Consider the following 13,906-nt stretch of genomic DNA (forward strand, 5'->3'; position numbering starts at 1 on the left):
TGTAAACAAATTTGGGCTGTCCTGATGTTAAATGGGGGGTCTCTTTTCATGGCAATCAGCCGTGCCTTACATGCTTGTTCACCAGAGGGAGTGCAGTGGGGCGACACCTTCGGAAATAAGTTTACGTGATGATTGCCGTGAGGGGGCAAAAAAACTAGTCTATTTAAAATAACCTGCTTTCCTAACTTAAAATTTGCGCTAGCTTGTGATTGCAAATACGATGTGATCGGTTCATCCATTGAAGCTTGTGCAGATGAATCTTTCATAAAATGAAAGGGCGTATGACAGTTGTCACCACACAGAACAATGTCGCCAACAAAACAACCGTCCCCTTCCCCCTCCTCCTTTTTGCGCTACCCCCTTAATCCTGCACTGAGAACGTTATTCAAAGATAACTTATTGCGCTCATTGCCAAATTAGAGCATCCACATTTACCTGCGTGTGAATATGCCCAAACTGCGCTTTTTTCCACGTTCTCATTTTATCTGTAGGGCACAGGGTTTTTTTTTTCTTTCCCATCGGTGCGTTTCCTATGTTGTTGTCGTCTAATAGCGCCAGATAATAGTTATTTATGGCAAGAACTATCACAGATCAATTAATGGTGCAGCTTCGGCACAGAGTTCTTCCAAGCGCCCACTCGAGCTCATTACGTGTGCCATTTCGTACGAACAGAGTGGGCGTACATCGCATGCAAAACCTATTGCAAACAGTTGTCTTTGTCGTGGGCGCATAAAAACTGATTCTTGCAAACTACATAAAGAACGTTAGGCCACCAATTGTAACAGCCAAGTTAGCCTTGAGCTCGCAAAGCATGTATGTCAACACTGCTGTTCAATTTATCAGTATGAGACACACATACATAGCCATACCATTTAGTATTCGCTTTATATTGATTTATAGCTTCTTCAATCTCATTTGCGCCAATCGCCGCAGTAGTAGTACCGCTGCGTTAGCACAAAGTAAGTGGCAGATTGAGACAAGCAGGCAGTTATTCGGTAACACCTCTTACATCGCATTAAATATTTCTTCTGGTCTTTGTTACATCAATGAAGGTTAAGCAAGTACGATTCGCAGCGCATGTGACACCCATACAAGAGAAGGTAGCAACATTTACGGTTGTTCTGGCACCTGCGATGATACAATAAACAATACTTTGACTTAGTTCTTTCCTCTCTCCCTTTGAGCATCCTTGTTCCCACTTTGTGTGCAGCATGGCACACAACAGTATGTGGGCATCCTGGACAACAGCACACACCAGGTCACCCAACACACTCCGCAGTTAGCTGCTCGGCTTTCCAGTTCAGCCCTTGAACGAGGCGGCCGTGCTCGCGGTGGCCGCATGAGGGCAGCAGATTTCGCATAAGGCCTCTTGTGTAAGCTGGCATGGAAGGTTTTAAAAGTTGAACGGGCCTGGCATTTGGTTCCCCAAGGTTCAGTTGTAGGAGTAGTCGTGTTAGACACCTTTTACCAACTTCAAATTTAATTTTAATAAATTACACTAAAACACAAATAAATATTCGTAAGGCTTGTTATGGTTAACTTAATCTATTTAAATGCTATCAGGTCAACAGCATTTCAAGTCCCGCTGTCTTTGTAATGAAGCCAGGCACCACTGACTACCTCCCAAGTGGTTTTACAACTATTTCCACGCAATAGCGCCATCCTAGCATAAATTTAGCATGAAGGTCATGCTGTATGGTCTCTTTTTTTTTTACAGTACTGACAGCATTTACCTGGTTATTTTTTTGTTAATAAAAGTTAGCGTTCAACTTGTTTAGACTTACTTTGATCTCTGCATGGACTGATCTAGTCCTCTAGCAGCACAGATTATATGTTACACAGATGGGCGCAGGCGCAAAGTGTCATGATAGTGAAAAAAAAAGGTATGCCACTTGTAACTGTTTTAGTTCAAATCTTGTTTTTAAATGGCATTTTTTGTTATTTAAAAACAAAAGCAGGTTACATTGGGGTTTAGTGTCATGGTTGCCAACATTCATCTTGGCTGTCAGGCAGCCTGCATGACGTCGATGAAGGTTAAATGTATGTTAATGGATGTTTGTGCCATTGCCAGCAAATGCACTTCACTGTAATGTGCTCTAAGTAATACCTTCAAAATCATCCATTAGCAGCAGTGATACCTTTTGAAAGGAAAAAAGTAGGGATGGGCGAATATTCGGTATTGTCGAATATTCGATCGAATAGCTCTCTATTCGTTATTCGCTTCGATCCGAATGCAGTTATTCGATATTTTCGAATTATTCAATGCTCCCGAATAGGCAGCTAAAAGCCAAGCTTTTCGGTCAAGCTTTCCGAGAGTTACCCCAGGCTTGGCTCAAGACCCACCGACGCGGACATTTCTATTATCAGTGCCGGCACTGCCGAGTTGCTGCCTTGCCTAGAGGTTCGACGAAGCTCTCGGCCGCCAGCACACTTAAGTTAAAAAAAAAAAGGCGGCACTGAAACGACACCACTCCGAACATAGCGGCACCAAGCCAGCAGACTTGTACAGGCCGCCATTTTGAATAGGCATGCCGCCATTTTGAATAGGCTCGCACAGCGCGGCAGTACGCCGCACTAAGCGAGCCTATTCAAAATGGCGGCCAGCCACTTGCGCTTTGCTTGGCTACGGCCGAGGATACTAGTGGCTACAATACTTCTTTTTTTAGCGGAGCTTCTAGGCGGCGCTTAAGTCTGCGAGTTTCTAGGCGGCGCTTAAACTTGTGAATGAGCAGCCGGCGGAAACTGCTGCACCTAGAGCATGTGGCACAACAGGCATTTCTTCATGAAAACTTGTGAATACAGCAAAGGAAAGCTGTGTGTAAGATTTTTCAATAAATGTTCAACTGGTAATAGTTTTACACAATGCTGTGCCTACGTGAGTTCTAATTATTAGAAAAAAATGTATACATTAGTCAGGTCACAAGTTGCTCATTTGTCTTTGTGATTTGCAATGTGTACTATTCGAACTATTCGATTCGAAATTATTCGACCAAATCACTATTCGCTTCGAATTCGCTTCGAACCTCAAAATCTATATTCGCCCATCCCTAGAAAAAAGTTTACCTCAGTTAATGTTCATGGAGGAACTAATGACAACATGAATTTAGGTTTCCAGCATGTTGCTCGAACTGGGCAAGAGTATACTGTAAGTGGCATGCTTGAAAAGCACTCAGACAAAAGCACACATTGTGTTTCTGACCAGCTGGGGCTCAAACTTTCCAACCTACTGCTTACTGACATTCTGGTAAATCAAGCAGTGTATCTTAAAGGTGTGAGAGAGGAGAGAGGGAGCACGACTTAGAAGTAAAGAAGATGGCAAGACGTTGGTGCATGTCTCATGTTTGCTCTAAGCTGTGTGCATTTATGTTTTCGTGAATTCTTCTATGATCGATTGTCACAATTGGTGCATGTCTCATGTTTGCTCTAAGCTGTGTGCATTTATGTTTTCGTGAATTCTTCTATGATCGATTGTCACAAACTTGCTCAACATTGGGTATCCATGCAATAGACTGTACATAGCAGACCTATTCAGAAATAACAATCGAGTCCAAGGCAAGCTTGCTGACACGTTGTTGTGATTCTGTTCCTCTTATGCTGTGATTTCTGCCAGCTCAGTTTAGAGCATTTAATGCTTTTGTGCATCCATGCACACATTTGAGGCACTGGCGTTGTGTTTGTATCGCTAGTGAACACGTTTTGGCCCCTTATCCCACAGTGGGCCTCTTGCATGGAGACATGGAACAAAATGACCGAACCAAGGTGATTGCGTCCTTCAAGAAGAAAGAGTTTCCTATTCTCGTGGCCACGGATGTTGCTGGTAAGTCGTGTTTCTGAGTTAAATGATGTTACGCTGCTTTTCTCTCCAACTTTGTTGCAAGTTGCGGTTATGGGCCTAAAGCTTGCTCCATAAAATCTTCATTCTATCAATGCACTGTTGTGCCAAAGGGAAAGCAAAGTGGTTACTGTAAGAATATGAACTTACTTTTGCATAGGAACTCAGCTTTTCACTTTCCTCTTTCTGTGGTGGTGTCAGTTGAGTATTCCAACTTCCCCGTGACTTTTTAGGATGGCAAGTTTTGAGGGGGGAGGGTGCAAGAGTAAAAACGCAGTCTCGAATTAAGTGTAGTTTACTTAGGCCACATCAATTAGTTGGCTGCGAGTATAGCTATATAGATTTCACTAATGCTCATGGGCAACTGCTGACATCAGAAAGTATTTTGGGTATGAAAATGGTCTGCCTTTATTCAGACAGATGAATTATATAATGTGGCTAGTTTAGCAAGGGCTCTGGCATGTGCTGAGGCATGGAGTATATGATCTTAGCGACCCAATGCAGTACAGAAAAAATACCTTGTGGTTGCATTTTTGTGTGTGCGAAAGTAAGGGGAGCAATTTGACTCCGAGGATAATTCCTTCATGTACGGTGTATGTCACAGAGGGCAAAGGAGCTGCATAAAATTTAGTCGGCCTAAGCGGGACGTTGGGTGTTCATATGAATGGGTAGCATTGTCATGAGACCGGACATCACTTAGTTACATTTTTTGTTTTGTTGTCGCATGAATTGACCACAGTACAGTCAGCCTACTATGTCTCAACAGTGAATTTTCATTTATTTTTTATTTTCTCCTGAACAGCGCGTGGTCTGGACATCCCTCACGTGAAGACGGTAGTGAATTACGACATCGCTCGGGACATTGACACTCACACCCACCGAGTTGGCAGGACTGGCCGAGCAGGTAAAAAGCAACCACTTTTCTTTTTGTTGTTGTTATTGTAATGAAATATGACGTATGCCTGTCTCCAAGCAAGGTTCATCTATCCATATATCGTTGGCACTCTTGTCATCATTGGGACCCCCCCCCCCTTTCACCCTTCAGAATTGTGAGTGGGATCATGATGCTGTTCCTCAACAGAGGCAGTGGTGGGTCATGATGGCAAGTGAAATGAGAAAGTAGATTGCAGTATCGCCCTTCATGGGAAACAGAGGCTGGAAAATAAAGAGGACTGACACGCCTCTGCCCCCATGATTTGTTGTTCAGTTTCCGGCACTTGCTGTTACAAGCCAGGTCTTGTGCAAGTAGCATTTCATGTTCAAGAGATTACGAGAAGAGAAACATTTGAGGGGCTGGAGGAAGACAGAAAGAGAGGAGAGAGAGGGGAAGGAGATGCATCTTCCCACCATCCCTCTCCCTACCCACCTCAGGGGAGAAGGGTGTCGCGTACACGCTGATCACGGACAAGGAGAAGGAGTTTGCGGGCCACCTGGTGCGCAACCTGGAGGGCGCCAGCCAACATGTGCCCCAGAGCCTCATGGACCTCGCCATGCAGGTCAGTCGGTGCTGGGCAGCTCCAGTGCAGAGCACTTTAGGGGTCGTCGTAGCTCGCTTGCTGGACCCAAAGTAGAGCCACACGGCGTTCCGTTGTAGTGGCTGTCGTCACGCCGCAACCCAGACGCTCCGAAAGCGAAGCGGTTTATATAGTCATGAGTGTTCGAAACTCGTGAGTCACTGGCACTTGTCATACATCTCCCTGTTGTTTAGTACAAAGAAAACTGTAAGTACATTTGAGGCAAAATATACGTAATTAGTTGGCAGCGCCTGCGTTCATTTAGTTAGGAACGCTCGTTGGGTTGGTTTTTACGATAGTAAGGGAAAAAAAGTGGCAGTGCAACGCCGGCACGTGTGGGAGGAAAAGCAAGCACACAAAAAAAAAAAAAACAGAACTCTTGCTGGTTCAGTTTCAGGCAGTGGGTGCATGAGCTCTGCGAAGGCGGGAAATTTGACTTTCATTGGGTGGTAGCAGTGAACGGATAACAGTGCTACAGCCCATTATGGTGAATCACTGCTCTGCACTTCTGACAGCATTCGCATTGAGTGGAATGGCTTTAATTTCTTTCCTCTGCTACTCAGCTGGTCTGACAGTACTATAAAGAATTCGCATTTGTTTGCTTGGAAAGCTTGTAAAAGTTGCACTTTTATAATCAGCGCAGGCTACGTGCAATGGTGCACCTCTGACATGTAAAGGGAGAACGGTTCCCAAACACTGCCAAGTTAGTAAGCATAGCCTACGAGTTATGGGGCACTTAACTATTACAGCAGGAACATCTGTCTGTCTGTTAGTGTTTACAATGTGCTTAGTAGTTACGGGCCAATCAACCACCGGTGTTGAAGCACCCACGCTAGTGTTAACATGCTTGCGCGCTGTAGGGGGTTTTGCACAGTCCCGAAAGTGCAGCCATGACAGCCAGCAATGACCGGTTTGATGAAACACATTCTTACAGAGCCAGTGGTTCAAAAAGTCCCGCTTCAAGCAAGGCAAGGGCAAGAAACTCAACGTGGGAGGCCATGGACTGGGCTTTAGAACCAGGGAGCGCCCAGGCCTGGGCTGCCCCGAAGACGTGAGTGCCTTCCGAGTCTCATCCTGGCTACATTGCATTCTCTGCTCTGTGGCATTTTATGACTGGCAGAGGAAAAAGAAAGCAGTCAAGTGTACATTTTCCAATTACAGAAGTTATTCTTCATAAGAAGGTCATTGCGACAGCTGTTTGACGTGTTACGGCATGTACAATTGTGCACGCGACTTTTAAAAGCATTTTTGTGAGTTACAATCGTAGTCATCCACACTTGAGCCTCTCAGCCAGCATTCGCATTTCCCGCTCTACGGAATGGTGCTGCCATCTCGCGAATGCCGCTCCTTTACCATCCACCAATGCCTTATTAAAACAAGGGAGCAAGATGAACGCCTTGGCGTTCTACGGCGCGTCAAGTAGGTGTTCTTTAATTAATGTTACCGTTTCTGTCTAGTTCAAATGTTTATTAAAGCAAAACTGAAGCTGTTACCTTAATATATAAGGCCTACAGATCACAATAATGTGTATACGTTTTCTATTGTAGCAATGGTTAGGAAACGGTTGTCGTATTTATGATAGCGTGTTTACGATTAGGACACAACCTAATTTATTAACTACTTATGAGATCGAGTTGTTTATGGTTTTTAAGTGAAAGTTTGGTTATCAAATGCATATACAGGCAGCTACAAGCTTTTCCGACGGTTACATCCTAAGGCATGTCGCAAAGGGTTAAGAAATCATGGCGACAAAGTGCAACCCTGTTTCATTTAAAAGAACCAGCCTCTTGTAACTGGCACAGCCCAGAAAGGGATTTTTTCAACTGAAAAAAGATAAATGCTGAGAAACATTCAAATCCTGCACCACACAACATTCAACTCTGATGTAATTGGGGAAATGCCAAAAAGGGAGTAAGTACTGCGCTAACTCTATGTTAGCAGACATTCAAGTGCGATCAGACGGTAGTAGAGGCACCACTACTCTCGCACAGTAATGTTTCTTGGTGGCGGCTTTGGTTGCCGGTGCCAGTCGCACAAAGAAGTCCCTGTGACATCAGTAGAGCTTGGCAAGAAAGCGGGTGGCATGCTTCCGCCGCTACATCTATATGCCTTGTTATCCAGATTAATTTTTGAAGGTTGCGTTGAAATTGGCATTATTTTTACTCTGACAAAGCTTTCCTTTGAATGAACCAAACTTGCATTTGGCATTCGTGATCTTTTTAAGGGGGGGTGCCCTCAAAGGGGCCATGCAGACAAAATAAAAGTTTGTTTTATTCGAAGGACTTTCTGCTTTATAGTGCCCCCAGCGCTTGTCCGGCAGCAAACATTGCCGTATTCACTGAGAAATTAATCAATTTAAGTTAAAATTTTCTGTCTCCCGCCAAATCGTGTGTTTTCGTGACGTCTGCTATAAAGTAGGGATGGGCGAATATAGATTTTGAGGTTCGAAGCGAATTCGAAGCGAATAGTGATTTGGTCGAATAATTTCGAATCGAATAGTTCGAATAGTGCATATTGCAAATCACAGACAAATGAGCAACTTGTGACCTGACTAATGTACACAGTTTTTTCTAATAATTAGAACTCACGTAGGCACAGCATTGTGTAAAATTATTACCAGTTGAACATTTATTGCAAAATCTTACACACAGCTTTCCTTTGCTGTATTCACAAGTTTTCATGAAGAAATGCCTGTTGCGCCACATGCTCTGGTGCAGCAGTTTCCGCCGGCTGCTCATTCACAAGTTTAAGCGCCGCCTAGAAACTCGCAGAGTTAAGCGCCGCCTAGAAGCTCCGCTAAAAAAAAAGTATTGTGGCCACTAGTATCCTCGGCCGTAGCCAAGTAAAGCGCAAGTGGCTGGCCGCCATTTTGAATAGGCTCGCTTAGTGCGGCGTACTGCCGCACTGAGCCTATTCAAAATGGCGGCATGCCTATTCAAAATGGCGGCCTGTACAGGTCTGCTGGCTTGGTGCCGCTATGTTCGGAGCGGTGTCGTTTCAGTGCCGCCTTTTTTTTTTTAACCTAAAGTGTGCTGGCGGCCGAGAGCTTCGTCGCACCTCTAGGCAAGGCAGCAACTCGGCAGTGCCGGCACTGATAATAGAAATGTCCGCGTTGGTGGGTCTTGAGCCAAGCCTGGGGTAACTCTCGGAAAGCTTGACCGAAAAGCTTGGCTTTTAGCTGCCTATTCGGGAGCATCGATTAATTCGAAAATATCGAATACCTGCATTCGGATCGAAGCGAATAACGAATAGAGAGCTATTCGATCGAATATTCGACAATACCGAATATTCGCCCATCCCTACTATAAAGTCATGAGGGCGGATATCCAAACGAACTTCCAGTGCGTCATTGGGCTCTGCAGCCTTGCTTACCGTCAGTCCTCCCAGATGGAACTACCGTAGTCGGCCGTGGACAGTTATCCGCTGTTGCTTTGTTTTTGACCATATTTGCACCTGGCTTGCTTTTGTTACGGTAGAAAGTGATCATTTCGTGAAACAGGGGTATGCTTGACAAACAGGGTCGCGTAAGACAGCATCGCTTACGCCAATTGGCCAGTGTCGTGTAAGACAACTCCAAAAAGTAGCGGGCTGCTGTGCAGCTAAAACAAGCACAGTGCGCCCAGTACCAACAGCAGTGCGCATTGGTACTTGTATGCTTACGTGTATTTTCGTAACTTGCATTATTTACCCCAACATTCTTACTGCTGTAAAATGAATATGCATTGAATTAGAGCGCAAATAGCTTGTTCGACGAGCCCTGTCTGATTTGCGTTTGCTTTTGCCAACCTCAGCCAATCGCACAGCTGGGCATATGACATCATAGGTTCTGTTGCGGGAAACGAGCTAGTGGATCGCATGGCCATTTCCTTTTTTCCTAATTATATAGCTTATTTGAGCGAAGTGTGCGTTAAAAGTGGTGCCAGTACGATTCTAACGAATCAATCTTTCGAATGAGCCAAACTTGTGTTTTGTCTGCATGGCCCCTTTAAGCACTCCTCAACAAAGGCAAAGCGCAGCATCGCAGCCTGAGCTCGCCGTTAGATGTGGTTCAGTTGGCATAACTGTTCATTAGTATTGCTGCCTGGAGCAATTGAAGGAATAGAAGAGTTTTATAGGAACAGCAGTTCAGGCTGCCTTCCTTGGCTTGAAATGGCCTCTTGTGCAGCCTGTCTGGCTGATATTGGGAACACCTTGCTATCACTGCAAGGACAGGAGTGCATTATGGAATCAGAGTAACCCATTTTGTCTCTGGGCATAAATGTCACTGTCTTGGAACTAGCCCATGGAGGCAAAAACACAAAGACCAAAATGCCCATGCACATTGCAATAGGTGCATGTTGAAGGAGCCCACCAGGTGATCTGATTTATTCCGGAAACCGTTTTTACGGTGCACTTCATATTCAAGGTACTTGCCTTCAGGTATTTACAGTAAAACCTTGTTTTAACAAAGTTGAAGGGGGAGTGGTATAAACTTTGTTATAACCGTTACTTCGTTATAGCTAATGTCCATTTCTCTCCACAATTTACATGCGAGAGGATGAACTCACCACCAAAACTCACAGAAGCCCACACAAACAAGAAAAACAAGTGAGAAAAAACAGCAAAGAATTGTTACTTTATTCGGGCCAGACAGGTCATCCATGATTGCTTAACAGCACACGAGCTGGCGGCCCAGTTCACAAAGAAAAAGTCCCTGGTAGATTTTTGCCGCGTCTTCTTCAGCGAATGATGGCTTTCAAGTTCAGCTGCAGCCGCGATTTTGAATACGTCTTCGCTGCCGTTGTGAGTGCCCAAGAAACGGCGCAGCAGGTCTGCCGCATCCCGGTAGAGTGGCTGGAGGAGCATCCAGGCACCCTACTGGGAACCCGGGCACCTTAGCCCCAGAGATGCGCACCCTTGTGCATGTTGCCAGGCGCTTGCAACCATTTTAGTGCGCTGGAGTTGCTGGCCCCGAGCTAGCGCGAGTTTTGAATTACTGCATCCTAGATGCAATGTAACCCGTCACGCACTATAAGACAATTGACCTGACGGGTACCGAAATGGTCAGTAAATGCCCGTTGTCGAAAAAAAAAAAAAAAAGGTTCACTATACCCATTGTGAGGAAAGTTTTGCTTCGTTAAAATTAGGTCTTAATTACATGGGCGTCCATACATTTCAAGGGGAATCATGTTGGTTTCATTATATCCATTAGTTTGTTGTCGTTGTATCCCGTTTCGTTATAACGAGGTTTTATTGTATTTATATGTGAATGCTGTGGTCTCAGTACGAGTTTGCAGAGCGGAAGACAGGTTTGCTAACAACCTTCAGCTACCACAAGAGATGCTGATGTCTCTCTCTAGATTGGACGGTGTTTCTATCTGACAGCGTTAAGTGACAGTTTATTTCTGCCTCGCTTGTCTTTGTGGAAAAATAGGACCGCTCAAAACAATTGTCACTTGAAGTCATCCATGTTACTGATAGTGCGTGTTGGTGTTTGAGGTATTTGAGGTATTTATTTGAGGTACTATTTGAGGTATTTATGCGATAGCGTGGTTTGTCTAATCCCATAGGTTGTGTTGTTCTGTCATGTGGGACCTTGCCGTCATCTTTTTTGGTCGCCTGATGGTTCTGGTGGTGTTTGCCCAACCCAGGGCCTAAGCCAGAGGCCGGCACCCGCGGCCGGTCCCATGTCAGGGCAAGGCAGTTACACGGCCAGTGTGCTGTCGGGCCCAAGGTTTGTGGCTGCTTCGAACTCCTCTGACAGCGGCAGGGGCGGCTTCTCTTCCTCTGCGGCGCCGTCTTCCTCCTCCCGCCATGGATCAGGTCCCCAGACAGACAGGCTGTCTTCCATGAGGGCCGCTTTTCAGGTGGGTGCTTTGGTGGTGGTGATGATGATGATGATTGATAGTGGTGTATCTTTTGTAGCGGGGTGATGACGTGTCATCTTACGAAAAAAACTAATATACCTATGTTTTAGACTCTTCGTTTAATACTAGTGCTGCTCTTAGGGCAGGCATGAAAGTTTATTAGGCACAAAATACTTATTTTTTCTGTTACTGGTGGCAGCTGCCCTAGGCAATATTCCCCTCTCTGCTTTTCGTCCATCAGCATTCCAGACTTCTTTTTTGTCGCCTCGACAGCCTCAACTCCCTCTGTGCTACTCTTAAATCCTAGGGCTTCTGGAAGCCGAATATTTCCCTCATGTAGATTTGGATGGATACCCTCGCATTCTAACACTATGTACCGCATAGTTTCTGTTTCTTTCCCGCAGACCACGCACACCCCATCACTTTGTGTATACTTCCCAACAAAGCTATTAGTTTGCAAGCAACCTGCTCTAGCCTCAAAAAGCAAAGCACTGCCTTTAAAATTATCATAGAAATTTTCCTTTTGGATGTCTAATTTCTCAGCTCTGTACATCTCTAACGAAGATTTAGGTTCCATTCTTTCTCTCCATTTATTCGTTTATATATCTGCCTTGCCTCTTTTTTTTTTTTTTTTGTTCCCTCCTCCCTCCACAAATTTGGTTTTCTTATTTCTTGTCTCTCACTTTCCGATCGTCTCTGCAACTATCGGCCACTTGCTCAGCATAGTACCTAAAGATTGACTTGTCCAACACCTTTAGTATGGATTTCCATGCTTGCATTGTTATCCCGGAAGCAATAGGGTGAATGCCACTTGCACATATGCATGCTGAAGTCTCCCTATCTAATAAGGCCATTGTGCAGCCTTGCATAGTGCAACTTGCAGTGTATGTCGTAACAACCAAAAAATGGTTGTGACAATGCTCGTTCTTGAAAAGGCAAACTATGTACCACTGGCCGCCCCTCATAGTGCTCACGTCCTATTTTATAATTAACTCGTGTTTCCAAAACTGGGCTTTGTCTGCTGCCTCATGAAGCCAGTGTTATCACTGTTGCCGTCAATCCTGTTGAAGAGTCACCAGTGGTGCAAATGGCAAAAGAAACTAGTAGGGAGCGAAAATTCTGAATGCTGTCAGCACTTGACGAGTGACGTATTTCAGGTTAAGGGGGGGGGGAGCGCAAACGACATTTTCTTTATGGAACAAATTGAATCAAATTAGGAGCATTTATGTAACTAATCATTCAAACCAAAAATTTAAAATCTGTTTAAGGTTGCCTTCTATACTTTTTAGTTATAAGTCTAATTGCCTTAAACTTGCATTCAGCATAATTAACTAATTAGGCAAGAAGCCAACAAGATTTTTATGTCAGTGCGATCAAAAATGTCTATTCTGTGCAAGGTAGCTATTGGATTATTGCATTAGATCCTTTAGGCATAAAGAAAGAACAAGAAACGTTTCACCTTCCTTTCGAAATCACAAATAGTTTCATGTCAAAAAGAAAGTGGTACTTGTCTTTCTTTTTGGATACTTAGAAGAAATAAAGCAATAATCTAATAGCTTCCTTGCACAGAATAGACCTTCCTGATCACGCTGGCATAAAATTCTTGTTGGTGTCTTGCCTAATTAGTTAATTGATCTTGGGGCAACTTAGTGAAGGTAATTAGTCTCGCAACTCAAACAGTATAGAAGATATTTTTAAACTGATTTAATTATTGCTGTTGGGTTAGTTAACTACATTAATTCTCCTAATTTGACTGAATTTGTTTCCTAAATAACAAAAATAGTTTTACTTGCCTCGTGATCCCTTAACTGGGCAGCTTATTTCTGATAAGTATGACTTACAGAACAGCAGGCGTGCTTTGCGTGCTGCTAGTTGTTACCGTTCACTGTGCTCACTGAAACCGGGTGTGCTGACTGATTTGGGGTGCAAGGACGCTCCTCATGTGGGATTGCTACGCGATACAATTTGCAGGCTCAATACAAGTCGCAGTTCACGGCTGCCACGGACACCTCGTGGAAGCTGGGGCTGCCGCAATCACCCCCCCGCCGACCCCCCTCTCCGCCACGGCACTTGCCGTTTATTCCCCCCGCCCCGTTCGCCCCACCGGCAGCCCCCGTGCTGCCCTTCGCCATGCCGGCGCCCCCTCCACCACCGGCAGACTCTCGCCACGAGTCACGCGAGAGTGACTCCAAGAGCCGGGACAGTTCGAGCCACCAGCGGTCTTTCAGCCACGACTCTTCGAGACAGCAGCAAGCTCATCAAGACAGCAACGGCACACCCAAGGAAGACACGTCAAGGAGAAGGAACAGGAAATCGCGTTGGGACATTTGATCATCTCACCTTGAATACATTTCTTTTTCACTCCTCCGTGTGACCTTGTTTGCAGATCTTGTTCGGAAACCAGCTTTAACTTCCAGTAACAACCATGCATGCTATCTACTTCAGGCCGGAACGTCGAAGAAACAAATTCTACGTTGCTGTGCTGGTTGTCATCTCCGTGTTTCGGTAATATATAATGTTTGCTGGATGTTTAGTGGATGTTCCTTTACTGTGCTGGTATTGGTTTCAACACAATCGGAATCCTCCCTCCTCCCTTTTCTTTTGTACCTCATATCCCAGCTTGCCATTTTATTTCCCCCTCTGTTATCAGATTTGCGGTGCGACCCATGCTGCAGTTTCGCATGCTCTTACATTAAACATTTACCAAAACCATG

The 13,906-nt window shown here is 44.8% G+C and overlaps 1 protein-coding gene across 2 annotated transcripts in view; it reads left to right on the forward strand.

Moving 5' to 3' along the window:
• Nucleotides 1-13,906, forward strand: part of LOC144169807 (ATP-dependent RNA helicase DDX42-like) — a 51,287-nt gene extending 37,381 nt beyond the window's left edge. For both annotated transcript variants that reach the window (XM_077699164.1, XM_077699165.1), the window contains exons 14-19: nucleotides 3,716-3,817; nucleotides 4,635-4,736; nucleotides 5,204-5,328; nucleotides 6,281-6,397; nucleotides 10,977-11,192; nucleotides 13,164-13,906. In XM_077699164.1, coding sequence (XP_077555290.1) covers nucleotides 3,716-3,817; nucleotides 4,635-4,736; nucleotides 5,204-5,328; nucleotides 6,281-6,397; nucleotides 10,977-11,192; nucleotides 13,164-13,523 — 1,022 coding nt within the window. In that variant the 3' untranslated portion in view covers nucleotides 13,524-13,906. The remainder of the gene's footprint in view (nucleotides 1-3,715; nucleotides 3,818-4,634; nucleotides 4,737-5,203; nucleotides 5,329-6,280; nucleotides 6,398-10,976; nucleotides 11,193-13,163) is intronic.

The sequence above is a fragment of the Haemaphysalis longicornis genome, unplaced genomic scaffold (assembly GCF_048455015.1).
Source record: "Haemaphysalis longicornis isolate Haplotype H1 unplaced genomic scaffold, Haemaphysalis longicornis Haplotype H1 scaffold_2, whole genome shotgun sequence".
In the NCBI taxonomy this organism is placed as follows: domain Eukaryota; kingdom Metazoa; phylum Arthropoda; class Arachnida; order Ixodida; family Ixodidae; genus Haemaphysalis; species Haemaphysalis longicornis.